Here is an 18031-nt window from a genome sequence, read left to right as displayed (position 1 = left end):
TCGCCAAATGCTCTCCAGCATGGTTGTTGAACCCATAAAAAATAATTTACTAACTTTGGGAGTAATAAAGAATCTGACCACATTCTTTCGATTGAATTCCCTCCAAACCTTGGAGCTAGTGTATGTACACGAGCAGGTTGTGTTTCACCTGACAATGATGTGATGCCGACTAGAATAGAATAGAATAGAATTAAAAAGAGAAAAAAGAAGAAGAATGTCAGGTAAATGGTTAAAAGTTGTTTGGGACTGGCATGCCTCGTTCCACCAGAGGGCGTCGTCAACCGTGTTTGGAACTTGGTACAGGTTTGTCCAATCACAACACACCAGTCCCTAATTATCTTTACCCCTTATGATAACATTTTGGACAGCACATGTCGCCAGATCAAATGCACTTCTACTGCCATGCCAGGTTGTTTTTCTGCTTTCTTGTTTGGACATTTTGTTCGTAGTTTAGTGACCTCTTATTTGTTTGTAAATTTGTTCTTTGCAATTTCCATTTCCGGTTTCGGTCTTTGCTTCTCGTTTGGACTTTTTCAAGTTTTATTTTGTTTAGAAATGGCGGTTGTTCCATACCCCCTCGTTGATTTGTTACTTTAGCCCTGATTTTGTTTATATTATCTCATCTCATTAGCTGCACCGCTTATCCTCAGTAGGGTCGCGGGGGTGCTGGAGCCCATCCCAGCTATCTTCGGGCAGTGGGCAGGGGACACCCTGAACTGGTTGCCAGCGAGTTGCAGGGCACACAGGGACAGACAAATCACTCGCTCATTCACACCTAGGGACAATTTGAACCCGCCAATTAACCTGACATGCATGTTTTTGGAATGCATACCTGTCAACCTCCACGACTCCATACACTGTCGTATTTTCCCGTACAAAATACAAAATTATCTTACACCATATTTTTTTTTCCAGAATGATGCATGATGGGAAATCTCCAGGCGGCAGATGCATCGAACGGTTCGCTTCGTTTGCAATGAAAAAAAACATACCGAAATAGAGGCTTCCGCGGCGAACTCCTTTGACTTGATTGATTTGCCGTTAAGTGATAGTCGGTTTGGGAATGTGGTAGGAAACCGGAGTGCCCGGAGGAAACCCACGCAATAACGGGGAGAACATGCAAACTCCTCACAGGAGATTCGATCTCAAGACCTTAATACTGTGCCGCACATGCGCTAACCACTGCGCCGCCGTGCTGCCCAATATAAAGACCCATTTTGCTTTATATAATCAAAATGTAATTTTCAGTCTTGTGTGTTTGTTTAAGGTGGTGATGTCCCTGGGAAACAAATTGTCAGAGAGCCTGTTACTCCTTGTCTCAATGCAAAGCCGTCACTTTTCATAGTTCGCGGCCTCGGTGCATCACAGGTTGAAAAATATTCTGCAACCCATTATCCCCAATCGTATATTGGTGCGAGAGGGGAACGGCTAAAGGCACTTTTGTCCGGAGGAAGGAAAAATGTCCTGACAGTGACTGAATAAATACTGCCTATAACTTGCCCCAACTTCGCTATGGCTTGTCTCCAACCTCAGGCTATATTTTGAGACTACAATTAGGCCTGCACGCTAACTTCGATCCAACACAACTGTGAGGAAACCTGACAGCAGAGGTGGAGAATCCAGGTCCGGTGACAAAGGTGTACTCACCTTCTTGCGGGGCTGCCATTTCATCATACTGGTTCAACAACAAAGTAACAAATAAAAATGGAGCTTCACGGTCGTGTACCACATCACCTGCTTGCTCACTCCGGTGAGTGTGAGCACCAAACACCAACGATGAAACCTGAACCTTGGCTGCTGTGAACCTTAACTCTGCCCTGTATTCTTTTTCTCAAACAGGGTTTGAGATCATGTTACAAAGCCGTCAAAATGATGGTTAAAACTGTGGTCAAGGGCTATAAATTAATTCTAAATTTTCTTGGTTGATTTTAGAAGTAAAAATCAACAATAAAAAAAAATAACAAAGATAGAAGCTACAAGTAAACTTATGTAAACAGAAATAATAACAATATATTACATAGTGAAAATTAAAAAAACATACCCCAAAAATAAATTAACTATACTAATTATTCCTCTAAAACGTAAATAAAATGAAATTAGTTGAAAAGTAAAAACACTTGCATTCACATTTTTTTATGCTTCAGATGCTGAAACCATTACATGTTGTTAAATAGTCCCTAAATGTCTGAATACATATTTCTATTTTTTATATTTTTATTTAACATTCTTATTTATTTTATTCTGATTGTTTTATATCAATATCAGTGTTAATTGCTATTTCTCTCCTCTCTTATTTCTAGCTGAGATAAGAATCGTAAAATTATTTTCATTAAGAGGGAGGCCGCGATTGATGTAGATGGATGGTGTTATTAGTGCACTGCACGAAAGAGGTCTAAATATAGGTGAAGCTAGAGCTCGTGTTGGTGATAGGAATGAGTGGAGAGGTGTTGTGAAAGGATAGTGGGATGTTTGGGCGTGTTCTAAGGGATGGGCAGGGAACCTGTATGATGCGGCAGGGGTAAACCAGTGAAAGCTGTCGGGCCCTGCTGTTGTGTTGTGTCACCCTGACCCGAGTGACATGGCCGCTTTCTTGTTTCACGTTTCATCTGAAGGGATGAAAGCATGACCAACTTGGATGCTGAGGTGCTGTTTGGGCATTTGGGTTGGCCATGGTTCAAAAATCTTGTGTGTGTTTTTTGCTACTTTTGCCCTTTTTATTTTTTCTTTGTTTTTGTATGTGTTTGTCTTGCTGTAGGTCAACCCTCTCGAGGGATATGACCAGGGTAGATAGATAGATTTTCATTTACATTATTTTTTCCCCCCCTGCATCTATGTACTTTTACATAATATGTGTGCCCGTGTCCGCGATTATTCATGGGGATGTTGGGGTACATTGTTCCTTTTATTGTCTAATTGATATTATACACAGGGTGGCACAGCGGCTCCACGGTTAGTGCGTATGCCGTACAGTTCTAAGGTCATGAGAGCGAACCTTCCTATGTGGAGTTTGTATGTGGGCACTCCGGTTTCCTCCCACATCCCAAAACCATGCATGTCAGGTTAATTGTCCTAATTGTCCCTAGGTGTGAATGAGCAAGTGAGTTGTCTGTCTCTGTGTGCCAGGTTGGCAACCAGTTGAGAGTGTCCCCTGCCAGTGCTCCACGACAGCTGAGATGGGCTCCAGCACCCCTGTGACCCTACTGAGGATAAGCGGTCCAAATAATGGATGGATGGATGGATATTATACACAGCACTTGAGTGGCATTTTTAGGATGATTATGTTCTACACAAATCAAATTGTATTAAAATGACAAAAATTCGGGTATTTTTCTTTTTAAACACATTTAAATATGTCATTTATTTTCAATTTTGATCTTTTTAAAGCCTCCATAAAAGCCAACATAATCTGATATGTTTACAACCAGCAGCAAATGAGCTCCACTTGGGGGGACCGATGATGTAACCAGTGAGGTCATGTGATATCGTGAGTCAGGCATGTCAAATGTACAGCCCGCAAGCAGGATTCGGCCCGCCATAAATTTCTGAGTGTGTCAAAAAAAGAAGCGAGTCTCTAGATCAGGGGTGGGCAACTGTTTGGAGTCACGAGCCGCATTGGTTAGGAAATTTGACCAAGGGGCTGGTCCTGGAGACCTATCCATTTTTTTTTTACCCATGAATAAATATACATGCACACATCGACATGTTTTTTATATATATATATATATATATATATATATATATATATATATATATATATATATATATATATTCCTCCGGGCACTCCGGTTTCCTCCCACATTCCAAAGACATGCATTTCAGGTGGATTGGCCGGTCCAAATCGTCCCTAGGAGTGACTGAGCGAGTGAGTTGTCTGTCCCTGTGTGCACTGCAACTGGCTGGCAACCAGTTCAGGGTGTCCCCTGCCCACTCCCGGAAGACAGCTGGGATGGGCTCCAGCATCCCCGCGACTGAGGATAAGCGGTGCATGTAATGAATGGATGGGTGGATGGATGGATAGTTTCAACAATATTTTTATATTATCACTGTAAGTTGATTTTTGTAGTATTTCCATAGTATTTTTGTATTCGTACTGTTGTAGTATTTTTTCATAATATGTATCTGAAGTATTTTTTTAGTAATTCCATATGAGTATTTTCGTCGTATTACATTTGCATTTTTGCAATATTACTGAAGTTCTATATTTATTTATTATTTCGGTTGTAATTTTTTTTGTAGTTGTATTTTTGTTTTGTAATATTACTGTAGTCATTCGATAGTTTTTTTAGAATAAAAGCAAGATAATTATATTCCAGGTCCCTGTTTGAAGCACTAAATTCGATCTTTAGTTTTGTTGTAATTTTGGAGTATTTTTGCAATATTTCTGTGAAGTATTTTTGTTGGAGACACACAAAGGGACAATGGGGACACAGTTGGCACCAAAAAAACATTATTCATTAGTAGTACATTATTTACCTATACATATATAATATTTGACCATTTTTGTGGGGCGGGCAAGATAAAAACCCTGATGGGCCACAAGTGGCCTGCGGGCTGCTCCTTACTCGAGCTAATTTCTAAAAAAAATATGATTCTTTAAATAAATGCAAACCAAATGCTCTCTCCGGCCGCCAGAGAGAAGTGTTGATAGAGCATGATGTGTTGGTTCGGTTGAAAAAACACATTCACTCAACTGTTAAAATGAACCAGTTAATACATTCAATGCCAAACATGAAAATGTTTTTCCCCATTTTTAGTGAATACATTTGTTGTGTTTAGAAAAGCTTCCTTGTCATACGTGAATATAATATGTTGGGTAGGTAGCTAATGTAGGCTGAATGATAAAGCAAAAAATTAAAAAAAAAACTGAAAAAGAAGGAGTTCAAATTGTTTTACTGACTTGGCCACACTGAAAACATAAAGTCTGGATCCGGCCCCAGAGTAGGGCTGAAACTAATGATTATTTTAATAAGCAAGGAATCAGTCAATTATTTTTTTGATTAATCAAAAATTCAGATTTAAAAAAAACAAACACTTTTTTATTTCCTCTTTATTCAAATATTGAGGTTTTGGATGGATAGAAAAATAGTGCACAAAAGAGAAACTACTTTGTAATATAAAACAATAAAATATCCAAGTGTTTGTCAAACAGCTATACAATAAATAAAAAACACATATAAATGTATGTTATACACCTGCAAATATGTAAAAATACTTTTTTTTAAAAGTACCAAAAAAAGGAAAGAGGCAACATAGGAACGGAATGCGAATACGTCATCAGATTTTTGTCTGTTTGTGGCTTTTTATTACAATAATGGTTGGTTGGTTGGTCGGTTGGTTGGATCCCTTAACAACTAGAGTCGTAGGGGCACCATTTCCAGTGGTGTGACTTGGGAATGTACAGCCTGGTGGTGTACATCCCTCTCCAGGCCAACATAAATTTCCACCCGGTCTTAAACCGGGGACCTTTCGTGTGTTAGGCGATGTGCTAACCAATAATACAGTACCAAAAAGATGTGCCCAAAGGGTGTAAGCTGAAGCTGACGATATTAAGTGCCTACCCTTCCATTTTTTTCCTAGCAGGAAAGACATTTTTTGCCCTACGGTGGGGAGCTCTCGTTCATGCCATAATATTGTAAATTTTTAACCAGGTACTCATCGTTTCTCTGTAATATTTCCTCTGTTAGATGGCCTAAATAGAGCGACTTGAGTGTTTTAGGTATTCCATATCCCAATATTTTCTTTGAAACAAACTATAATTTTCCAAGTAATCTTGTATTTTTGGGAAAAGCCAAAACCCAAGTTGTTTTCACCTGCATGCACTGTAATTTTGGCTGAATTTGCTACTGAATTCGCAATTTCGAGCCCTGATTTTTATGCGCTGGATAACTTTTTTGTGTGCGGAGAAGGTCTGGGCAATGCCTGATTACAGCTCCATTTAGGTGCTGCATCGCACTCAATTAATAAAATGGACACACAAACATTATGAGGGTGTGTTGGCTTGCTAGCAAAGTGCAAAAGGAGTGCAATCGACTGGGAGGGCCCTAAGGCGGTGCCGTTAGGCACAGTGTGGTGCTTTCCACACAAAACAATCGGGTCGGCTTTTTGATGGAGGTCAGGACGAAATAAGAATAAATCGACAAAAAGTTTAGGGAAAAGTGTGTTTCCACTTATACTTCTTTCCAATGACGTAGTTTACACACATAGCCTACACAAAAAAACACTGCTCCTGTTATTGTCTTTAAGGACCAAGGCCAGGCGCCAGGGTGAAAAAATACTCACTTCCGTTCATTCTCTTACCCCGAGGAAGGAAGCCACACACACAAGCACGCACACTATCGCCAGTCATTGGCAATTTAAATACAAATATTTTACTTCTGGACCGATGAAGACTGAGGAAGAAATCCCCAACCTTAAAAATTCAGCATAAAATATAATAAAAAGAATCCTAAAACATAATAGCACAGTGGTATCTCTTTAAACAAGCACATCTAAACACAAGAATCTTTTGCTTGCTATATGTAGAAAAATCAAGCAGTCCCAGAGGCTGCCACTAGAGACCACTCAACCGCTCACCGCTTACTGACAGCATCAGCTCGTCCAGTTTGCGTATGCAAACTACTGCAGTCCCAAAAAATTGTGCTGTAAAAATGTTTTGGTAAAAATGTTTTTGTGTGTACATTCATTTAATGTTACAGTAACTTTAAGTGTACAGTAATTGCTTACATATCGTCAACAGTTTCTCAATCTCATATCTGTCTTGGTGCAATAAAAACTTGTTAAGTCATACCTGGGTCCACTTGGGGTTGATGTCCCGGGCCTTGTTGGCATCGCGTAGGGCCTGGCGGTAGCGTCCCAAGCCGAGGTGGGCCTCCGAGCGGGTGCTGAACGCAACGCAGTTAAGAGGATCGGCAGCCAGGACCTCTGTGCACAGACGCACCGCAAGGGAAAAATCTCCACGCCGGCACGCTAGCTCACAGCCACGGACGCCATCCAACGAGTCGGATTTGCTCAGGCCGTCCATGTTGTCTGAAGTTGCTGATGAGGATAATAAAAGAGGTCGGCTGGTGGGTTGCCAAAAAGGAGCAAGAACATTGCAGATGATAACGGAGAACTTTGGTCGTAAAAGATTTGGTGATCTTTTCAGCATCTTCTTCTGCGAACTTGGTGTTTGGATCCAGCACGCCACCGTCCGCCAGTTGATGCCAGCGGACAATTGACTGGAGGATCCCAACACCTGCTTCTGATCACCGAAGTCTGGCACTTATTCAAAAATCCTGCATATAGACTGTGCCAACAGCAGAAGCTGTCAGATAGTTGCTTTTCATGTTGTTTCCCCAACCTCCTAACACATGTTTGTGCCCAAATCAAAACTTATTTTACCCTGTCAGCCGTGTTTAATGACAGTGTTTTATGTTTGTTTTCTCCCTTCCTCCCATTTGCGGAGCACCTTTTGTTAAATCTCTTTGCCTGCCAATAAACTTGTCAGCTCCTGTGTCTGCGCCTGGGTCCGTCTTCTCAAAACACTAAACTTGGATTTCATTAAATCAAAAAAATTCCTAATCTATGGATAAAATTTGGCATGTATTTTGCTACTTATTTCCATAATTGAAAACTGAATTAGGACCATTTTTTTAATTCATTTGAAATGGACAACAAAGAGACATGTTGCTGCTAATGTTAATTGAATAAGCAAAAAAACATTCATTAAGATTCAAAAACTGCTTACACATTTGGAGTTTATGAATGCCTAGTTGTTTGTATTTAAATATTTTAAAGGGGTAATGTGTATTATTTGACTAACAGATGTCACTGCATCATAAAATGAAAACGAGTGCTAAAAAGCACCAGGAATAATACAAACTACAGCGAATCAAAGTGACCAAACCGCACCACATTTCCCACTTTTCAACGAACCTCCGCACTTGCAAGAAAAAGAATTTTTGACTCTGGCTCCCGTTATCCCCGTTATCCTGTATCCTTTATCGATCCCATCTGTCCTGTATCAATCCCTGATCCAAGCCCCATTATCCTGTATCCTGAATCCGGTATCGATCCTGTCTGTCCCGTTCTGTACAGTATCCTGCTCGTTATCGATCCCATCTGTCCCGTATCCTGTATCGATCCCTGATCCAAGCCACGTTATCCTGTATCCTGTATCCAGCATCGATCCCGTCAGTCCTGAATATAAAAAATATTTTTCTCACAACTTTTTAAGGTCACCTCAAACGACCCCCCCCCCCCCCCCCCTCTGATGAAAAAGTCTTAAAAATTGAATATAAATAGGAGCATGTACTGTATTCACGGTTCACGAGTCTTTTGATTACCTAGGTCTGTATGGGCACCACTTCCTGAGGTTTCTTTTTGGGGAAGTATTGTTTGCATTGCAAGAACATATTTAACTGCTGGAATTTAATTAGTCTGTTAAATATTAATTACGTTGTAAACCTGTGTATTTTTTATTTTACTTTTTATTTTATTAATTTTCTGTAGGTCTTGTGACTTATGATAAAACCAATATTGGCCGTTTGTATTTCATTATTTAATCCGTTTAGATTTTAATAGTTTAAAATCAAGTGGAAGGGTGTTGATTCAATAAAAGAGTTTAACAATTGAATCAACGGTTGCCGTGGTGCCCAATTGGCCCCGCCCGTGTGTGTCACGGTTGCCATAGTGCCCAATTGGCCCCACCCGTGTGGTACCAGCTGCGGCTCGTTGAGAGATTGACTTTCTCTTTGTATAAAGCTCAGCACTCTCTTGCTTCAGTGTCAGCCCGTCAAACAAACTTCTGCTCCACAACACGTGGGTTCTGACTCTGTCCTGTTTTCCTGTGATATCTTCAGTCTGGTATTGTTTACGTTTATTTTTGTCCAGTTTAATTTCGGGTTCCACTTTAGTTTCCATCCGTTTTTGTCCTGTTCATTATTTTCTCCAGTTTCCGTTCCTGTCTAGTTTCTGTTTCTGTTAATTTTCGATATCTTGATCCGTTATCTATCATGTCTGTCACTTCCTGTACGGTATCGACCCCATCTGTCCGATATCAACTCGGGCAATTGGAATCGGTCTCGTCGGTCTCTGGCTTCTGGTCTTTCCACGCCAGAGCGGCTACCTAGCGTGCATGACTCCCCATTTCCCGTAAAATAAAGGCTTGTGTAAGAACGTCACGCGTTTGGGTCCTGTATCTGTTCTGGTTCCTGACAAAAACTGGAGGAAGGCCATAATATAATTTATCAGAGCAGTTTTACAAAGGCTTATTTTAATATTACCGTTTCTTTAGCTGAAGGTTTAAATGCAGGTAAATGGATAATCAGGATATTTAACTCTAAACTGTTTATGAACAAGATAATCTATACAACCAATTAATTCAACATGTGTTACTTTTGTTCTAAAAACGAAATGTAATTTCTAAATGATATAACAATTAAAATCTCAAGTGTTGAGTTTTGCTCTCATCCCAGTACGGATTTTCTCCTCGTTTTGTGAGTCATTTTATTCGAGGAAATATGTTTATGTTGTCTTTTTGTGCTGCATCACGTGAAGCTTTAATTTTTCTACAACAAATTGTTTACCGGATTGTGACGTCACAAATCCAGCTTGGGAACGCAGAATACAACGTAATACGAAGCAAAACGTCTGAAAAATCACAATAAAGGTTCACTAAATTAAAATATTCATCAGTAAAGTGTAGTATAGTATAGGTTCGCAAATTGACTTTGGGGATTCGAACGCATCAGAACTCACGAGTCCTCACCTTGTCCTCCTGGAAAGTTTACCAAGTTTTCATTATCCCGCTCTTACTTGGAGCCTTAGAGCACAATGGTCGTGGTTCGGCGTTGAAGGTTCGAATCCGCCCCAAATACAATCCAAACGGAACCAGCCCGCCATGTTCTCTGGAGTGCGAGTCTACTTCCCAGCATCAGGCGCGCGTAGTTGTGCGTGTGAGTGTGCGGGGCACGTTCTCGTCCAGTCGGAACTTTCCCGTGAGACATCATGCCATGCAAAAAGTGTCTAACAGGTGGCAATCTCCCCCTGGAGTTTACAGTATACTCCTAAACTACAACCTCTTAATTGTGGCTGCGTTTTTCCTTTAACTCAATAAAAACAACTAAAAACATTTAAAAGCAACGAAAACTGAGTTTTTGTGCGTATTGGATTTGGCAAGTCGGATCCCTTCACCACGATTTTCTTGTGGTGTGTCTTCTTCTCCAGGCCAATGTTCCCATGCCGTCTCGAACCTCGAACCTTTTATTTGTTGGACAACTTTACTGACCAATGTACTGAATGTCTCATGATAGCATAAATGACAGGTACACATGAATTACGCCTTTCATGAATCAAATGCATACCTGTCAACCTGTACGGTTTTGCCGTACAAAGTAGTTTATTATGCATTTTAAGACGTGATCGACGTACGAGAAAATCTGTACGGAAAAACGCAAACTTGTCAATTATGGGTACCATCCGGTATACAACGACTATCATGAAACGGCAAATCAACCAAGTCAAATGAGTTCGCTGCGGAAACCTCTATCTCGGTATCGGGGTTTTTTTTCCGTTGCAAACGGAGCGAGCGGTTTGATGTAGTGAAGGGAAGTCCGTCTCTTTTTAGGGAACAGGCTTTTTCGGCTCAACTCCTTAAAGAGAGCCGGCTCTGAAACGGCTCACGTGCTTTGATGCATTATATTACAAATTATTATGTTGTATAAAGAAGTGAAGAAAAAAAGGAAGTATAAAAAGAGAAAATGAGAAAAGACATGTTTGTGGTTATCCCTTTAAGCAGTATATAAACAACAATAATTTAATGCAGAAAATGAATTTATAATTTGAATAAGAAAATGTACAGTTTAACGTGTTATATTGTACATGTGCTTCGTTATTAATATTATATATTCATAATTAACATTTTGTTGTGAGATCCTTTGTTGCTCGACATGAATGAGGTTTATTATAAAAAAAAAGTCCAAAAGTTAAGTAGCTTGGACGTTCACTGTAGAATGAAATGAAATGATCTGCATTTATATAGCGCTTTTCAAGTCAATGACTTCCCAAAGCGCTTTACAATGTGCTCCACATTTCCCAATAACGGCCTTGCAGCCATGTAAGGCGCTAACCTTCTTATTGGGGGCATTAGGGGTTCAGTGTCTTACCCAAGGACACTTCGACATGTAACACGGACGAGCCGGGATTCGAACTGGGATCCCTTGATCCCAAGACGAGCGCTCTACCTCCTGAGCTACTGCCGTAGAAGGAAAAAATACACGCAAATATAATTCAGTATAATCGAACGGTAATGCACACCGCATACAAATCACTTTTGAGCAGGTAACATGTTTATTTTGCCTTTTTCTATTCAAATCGCTCGTATTGAAACAGTTATGCACTATGCCATAAAGCTTATTTCAGCATTAAAAGCTTTACGGTACATTGACAACAAATACAAAGACGGAATGGTTTAAGTTGTATTACTGTCAAGGAACAGAACAAGGACTCGGATCCAATAGCGTCAGTTAAAGGCTTTATTGTGACAAGATTCGGTGGAGCAGGCTTGGGACGTCGAGCCTTGGCAGTGGAAAGCCTCTTGGGACGATATGGCAACTCCGTGGTGAAAACGCGTGGCGAAACGTAGCAGGTAAGTCGGTGGCCGGGGCGGAAGAGTAGATCGTAAACTTTTAACAGACAAGGGTCAGGCAACGAGAATCAGACTTGGAATATACATGGACTTGTGGTACCTTGAATGTTGGAGGTTCACTCAGGAAATGAGGAAGACACTCGAACGTCCATCTCTGGACGCTGACAGCTTATGTAGTAGACTTCCACCAATCAAGAGATCGCGTTCCAGCACACCAGCTGATTACCTCAGGTGACTCCGGTTAGGTAATCACGACAGAACCCCCCCCTCAAGGGACGGCTCCAGAAGTCCCCCAGGGAAAAATAAAAATAAATCCAAACACGTCACATGGCAACACCGGTAATCCAAGGGAAGAGAAAAAAAAAAAAAAAAAAAAAAAAATCACAGGCCAGCTACAAATAATCCCCCAAAACCCAAAATACATCACCAATAATCCAAAATTGGAGGGCCCAGAGGTCGTCCGATGAACCCTCAGAATTCTTCCGAGTGGATAGAGGCCCCTTCGTCCGCATCTGAAGGGGTGGTAGCGGGTGGGTCTGCCGGTGGAAGAGCAGCAGCGTCAGACCTACGACGACGACCACGGCGTGGTGCTGGTTGGTCAGGATGCAGTTGATGGAATTCTGCCACAAGAGATCGGTCCAGGATCTGCCTGCTGGGAATCCATGATCTCTCCTCCGGACCATATCCCTCCCAATCGACCAAGTACTGGAAGCCCCGACCCCTGCGTCGGGAGCGGAGCAGGCGGCGCACTGTATAGATAGGCTCCCCGTCCAAGGAGCGTGGAGCTGGGGGAGGAGGTGGAATGGGTGCCAACGGACTCTGGCTGACGGGCTTGATTCGGGAAACATGAAACGTGGGGTGCACTCTCATAGACCTTGGTAGACGGAGACGGAATGCTGAGGAGTTGATAATTTTTACTATAGGAAATGGGCCAAGATACCGAGGAGCCAGTTTCCTCGACTCAACCTTCAGTGGAAGATCAGCTGATGCAAGCCACACCTTCTGGCCCACCTGGTACTTCGGAGCAGGACTCCTCCGTCGATTAGCTCCAACGGCATGAGTCTTGCTAGCCCGAAGGAGTGTGGCCCGAGCACGAGCCCAAGTTCGCCGACAGCGACGTGCATTCGCCGTAGCTGACGGGCAGTTTACTTCCTCTTCTTGACTAGGGAACATAGGGGGTTGGTACCCATACACACACTGGAAGGGGGACATTCCAGTGGATGAGCTAACCAAGGAATTGTGAGCATATTCCACCCATGCCAATTGCCGAGCCCAGGACAACGGTTCGCTAGAGACCATGCAGCGAAGTGCCGTTTCCAAATCTTGGTTCACTCGTTCAGACTGCCCATTGGATTGAGGGTGGAACCCTGATGAGAGGCTGACAGAGGCACCCAACAGACGACAAAACTCCTTCCAAAACGCGGATGAGAACTGGGGACCACGGTCAGAAACAATGTCCAGAGGGATGCCATGGAGGCGGAACACATGCTGCTGGACTATCATTGCAGTTTCCTTGGCGGAGGGGAGCTTCGGTAGTGCCACGAAATGGACCATCTTACTGAATCGGTCCACGATAGTTAGTACAGTCGTCATCCCCTCGGATACTGGCAACCCCGTCACAAAGTCCAAGGAGATGTGGGACCATGGGCGGCGGGGAACCGGAAGTGGATGTAACAGACCGGCCGGACGTTGGTGGGATGTTTTGTTCTGGGCGCACACTTGACAGGCGGAGACATATTCCCTAACGTCCTTGGCCATGGTAGGCCACCAGAAGCGTCGGGACAAGAAACTGTGAGTCCGAGCCGACCCCGGATGGCAAGAAAAGTGAGAATTGTGCCCCCATTGGAGGACCTCGGACCGTAAGGGTTCGGAGACGAATAGTCGACCCTCGGGACAGGAGCTGGGGCCCGCCTGATCGGGTATCGCCTCTCTGACTCGGGACTCGATATCCCAGGAGACTGCTGCCACCATACAGGAAGCTGGAAGGACCGTTGCGGGACCCTGAGGTGTGTCATTGGAATTCTGGAATTGTCGGGAGAGCGCGTCGGGTTTCACATTTCGAGATCCGGGTCTGTAGGACAGAGTGAAGTTAAAGCGGGTGAAAAACAGGGCCCAACGTGACTGGCGAGGATTGAGCCGCTTGGCCGATCTAATATATTCTAAGTTCTTGTGGTCAGTCCAAACTATGAACGGCACCGTTACCCCCTCCAACCAATGCCGCCATTCCTCCAGGGCTAGCTTGACGGCCAACAACTCACGATCCCCCACGTCGTAGTTGCGTTCGGCCGGGGACAACCGCCGGGAAAAGAAGGCGCACGGGTGCATCTTCTGGTCCTTGTCCGACCGCTGGGACAGGACAGCACCCACTCCCACATCTGAGGCGTCCACCTCCACTACCAGTTGGCGTGCAGGGTCCGGTACCTGGAGTATGGGGGCCGTAGAGAAATGGGTTTTTAGACGGTTGAAAGCTGCATTAGCCTCGGAAGACCACCGAAATGGCTCTCTAGGACTGGTAAGAAGCGTGAGGGGAGCTGCCACCGAACTGTAGTTCCTGATGAACCTCCGGTAGAAATTGGCAAAACCAAGGAATTGTTGGAGCTTTTTCCGAGACTCAGGGACAGGCCAAGAGGTGACTGCTGATACCTTGGCAGGATCCATCTGAAGGGTCCCCTCCGCCACGATGTAGCCCAGGAACGAGACTGTCTTGGCGTGAAACTCGCACTTCTCTGCCTTAACAAATAAAGAGTTCTCTAGGAGACGACGGAGAACCAGCTGGACATGTTTTCGGTGTTCATCGAGGGACTTTGAGAAAATCAAGATATCGTCCAGATACACAAAAACAAAACGATTAAGCACATCTCGTAAAATGTCATTTACCAAAGATTGGAAAACAGCTGGAGCATTGGTTAATCCGAACGGCATTACCAGATACTCGTAGTGACCGTTGGGTGTGTTGAATGCCGTCTTCCACTCATCACCCTCCCGGATTCGGACTAAGTGGTAGGCGTTGCGCAGATCAAGTTTAGTGAAGACCGTGGCCCCCTGTAGAAGCTCAAAAGCAGAGGCAAGCAGCGGCAAGGGATAGCGATTTTTAACCGTGATTTCATTAAGGCCCCGATAATCTATACAGGGCCGGAGTGACCCGTCCTTTTTTCCCACAAAAAAGAACCCCGCCCCAGCAGGAGAAGAGGAGGGTCGAATGATACCAGCCGCCAAGGCATCGGAAATGTATTCCTCCATGGCCTTCCTCTCGGGAACGGACAAGGAGTAGAGGCGGCCCCGAGGAGGAGCAGACCCCGGCAGGAGATCAATTGCGCAGTCATAAGGCCTATGAGGGGGCAAGGAAGAGGCCTTAGCTTTACTGAAGACCTCCTGTAGGTGGTGGTAACAGGCTGGGACCTTGGACAGATTGGGTGGAGCCCTCGTGGAAACAGGATGATTTGGGTAAGGAGCGGCTTGCAGACAGGTTTGGTGACAGTCCATGCCCCATTCAAGTATCGACCCAGTGCGCCAGTCGAAATGGGGGTTGTGTTGCACCAACCAAGGATGACCCAGGACAAGGGGTTGGTTAGGGGAGTGAAGTAAGTGAAATCGGATCTTCTCTCTGTGATTTCCAGACAACTGTAGTTCAATGGGTTCCGTTATTTGAGATACGGTGCCTAATAGGCGGCCATCCAAAGCCCGAGCTGATACCGGGTTAGGAAGGGTTTCAACAGGTATCCCCATCTTGTGTGCGAGTGACAAATCCAGGATATTTGTTTCAGCACCAGAATCGATGAGGGCATGGAAGGGTTGAGATGTACCGGAAATAATGAGATTTGCCCGGAGAACAGGTCTATCAGTCTTGGGGGACGATACTAAAGCTGAGCTCAATCGGATGTCCCCTATATCCGACGAGCGTTGGCTTTTAACGGGCAATTGACCACCCTATGTCCCTGGCCGCCGCAGTAATAACATAGCCGTTCAGTACGCCTTCGCTGGCGTTCTTCGACGGAGAGAAAGGTGCGGTCCACCTCCATCATCTCATGAGGTGCGGTAGAATTGGTTGGAGGGTTCGGTATCTTACTAATGTCTTGACTTAGCCGGGTGATGGGTTGGCTGGGATCTTCTCTCTCTCTGCGTCTTGCCTGAACCCTACGGTCGATCCGGGCGGTCAGTTCGATAGCATTGTCAAGAGTTACCGGAGGAGCGTGGGAAACCAATTCGTCTTTGATATAACCGGACAAGCTATGGAGGTAGGCGTCGACCAGCGCCTCTTCGTTCCAGTGACTCTGGGCTGCTAGTGTGCGAAAGTCAATGGCATAGTCGGCAATGGAGCGTCTCCCCTGGCGAATGTTCAAGATTGAACGAGCAGCATCGACTGATGAGGCTCCAGAATCAAAAACTTTAATCATCTCCTGGCTTAGCAAATTAAAAGAGGTGCATGCTGTCGCCCCCCGTTCGTATTCTGCCGTTCCCCAAAGGCGGGCTCTGCCAGTCAGATGATTTATCACAAAAGCCACCTTCGCCTTTTCGTTCACAAAGGCTCGCGGTTGTAGATCAAAAATTAGTCGGCAATTTATAAGAAAGGGGCGGACCTGGGCGGGCTCTCCACTGAATCTCTCTGGCGAACCTACTCGTGGTTCAACACTGCCGACCTGATCAGAAAGGGGCGGAACTGGATCTTGTGCTCGTGTTGCCGGGGGAGCTTCGCACTGTTCAAAAAATTCTTGGTGACGTCGTACTTGCCGGACTAGTGTGGATACGTCGTGGACGATCTGTTGTATTGCGCCTTCGGTGTGTTGTAGGCGCTGTAGCGCGGATTCCTGTTCGGCATTTCCGCATCTCTCAGAGGTGGGACGAACTGTCGCTGGATCCATGCTTTGGTTCGAGTGTTCTGTCAAGGAACAGAACAAGGACTCGGATCCAATAGCGTCAGTTAAAGGCTTTATTGTGACAAGATTCGGTGGAGCAGGCTTGGGACGTCGAGCCTTGGCAGTGGAAAGCCTCTTGGGACGATATGGCAACTCCGTGGTGAAAACGCGTGGCGAAACGTAGCAGGTAAGTCGGTGGCCGGGGCGGAAGAGTAGATCGTAAACTTTTAACAGACAAGGGTCAGGCAACGAGAATCAGACTTGGAATATACATGGACTTGTGGTACCTTGAATGTTGGAGGTTCACTCAGGAAATGAGGAAGACACTCGAACGTCCATCTCTGGACGCTGACAGCTTATGTAGTAGACTTCCACCAATCAAGAGATCGCGTTCCAGCACACCAGCTGATTACCTCAGGTGACTCCGGTTAGGTAATCACGACAATTACATTCCCAACAAATGCAAGACGAAGTGGTTTTGGTTATATGTTCGCCATTACATTCCCGAAAAGTGATATAAAAGCGAGATAAAATGCGGTTATAGTAGGTTATAGTAGCGAGGGGAAATCTCGGCAGGGATGCATTTCTCGGCATAACACCGGCTCTGCCTAGTGGTCTAGCTTACACAGTCATTGTTATTATTATCATTATTATTAATACTCTTATTATTACTATTATTACTAATATAATTACTAATATGTTTTTAATATTATTAAAAAAGACGGCCCACTGGACTTTTGATAATTGAAAACGTGTCTGTCCGATGTCACCAGTCACTGAACTATCTCATTCCACATATCATTGTAAAATTATTCCCGATACGGTAGTTGGCCCTCTGGTTGACACCACTTTCGGCCAATTTTTCTCACGGTCCACAGCCCACATTTGACTATATGGACCTGTTCAATTAAACAAATATCGCCTCCTGTAGCGCAGAATATCTTCAGCCAATAGTAACCGATTCAAATGATGTTGACAAATTAGTTAATCAATAAAATTCCCAACATAATTTTATGCAATTTTTCAGGGGGGTTTTTGCAAGGGGAAGCCAAAAATAAACATGTGTTAATGTAACCCGGGATCCATTTTTCCGTGCGATTATCACTCGCAAGTGCGCACCATCATTGATTGACTTCTGGGTAGAGAAGTCATACATTTACAATTCTTTCACAATTTCTAAATTGACCAAAGTAAATTTGACATTTGCAATGGTTTTAGTGTTGTAAACTGGTAGTCTCCAAATGGCCACTCTTTGAAATGCCTAAACCTACCATTAGAAAAATGTGTAAAATACAATGTTTAGTTTTTTAGATTGTGATCAAATTTGACAAGGTACCAGTTAAGGCTTCAAGGTATTGTTTGACTCGTTTTCAAGCTAAGTTACCCACGCTACACTCATCTGCAGGCATTTGAATGCAAAACAACCCCTTCTATTTCAGTATGTTTCAACTCATTGAGTATAAATACACAATGTTAGTATCACTTTAGAGTGAGGGACAAAACTTTAGAGTCTTACCTTTCAAAAGAGACCAAAACCGTCCATATTCTCCAA

At 43.8% G+C, this 18031-nt stretch overlaps 1 protein-coding gene across 1 annotated transcript in view; it reads right to left on the bottom strand.

Moving 5' to 3' along the window:
* Positions 1-9880, bottom strand: part of ttc28 (tetratricopeptide repeat domain 28) — a 58296-nt gene extending 48416 nt beyond the window's left edge. Inside the window, exons 1-2 of the mRNA XM_088319787.1 lie at positions 9749-9880; positions 6788-7035 (exon numbers count right to left, since the gene is read on the bottom strand). Coding sequence (XP_088175913.1) covers positions 6788-7021 — 234 coding nt within the window. The 5' untranslated portion in view covers positions 7022-7035; positions 9749-9880. The remainder of the gene's footprint in view (positions 1-6787; positions 7036-9748) is intronic.
* Between the last annotated feature and the right edge of the window lie 8151 nt (positions 9881-18031).

This window comes from Urocampus carinirostris, chromosome 16, assembly GCF_059441175.1.
Source record: "Urocampus carinirostris isolate Australia breed hairy pipefish chromosome 16, RoL_Ucar_1.0, whole genome shotgun sequence".
Taxonomy (NCBI): Eukaryota; Metazoa; Chordata; class Actinopteri; order Syngnathiformes; family Syngnathidae; genus Urocampus; species Urocampus carinirostris.
This window is presented reverse-complemented; position numbering and strand designations above follow the sequence as displayed.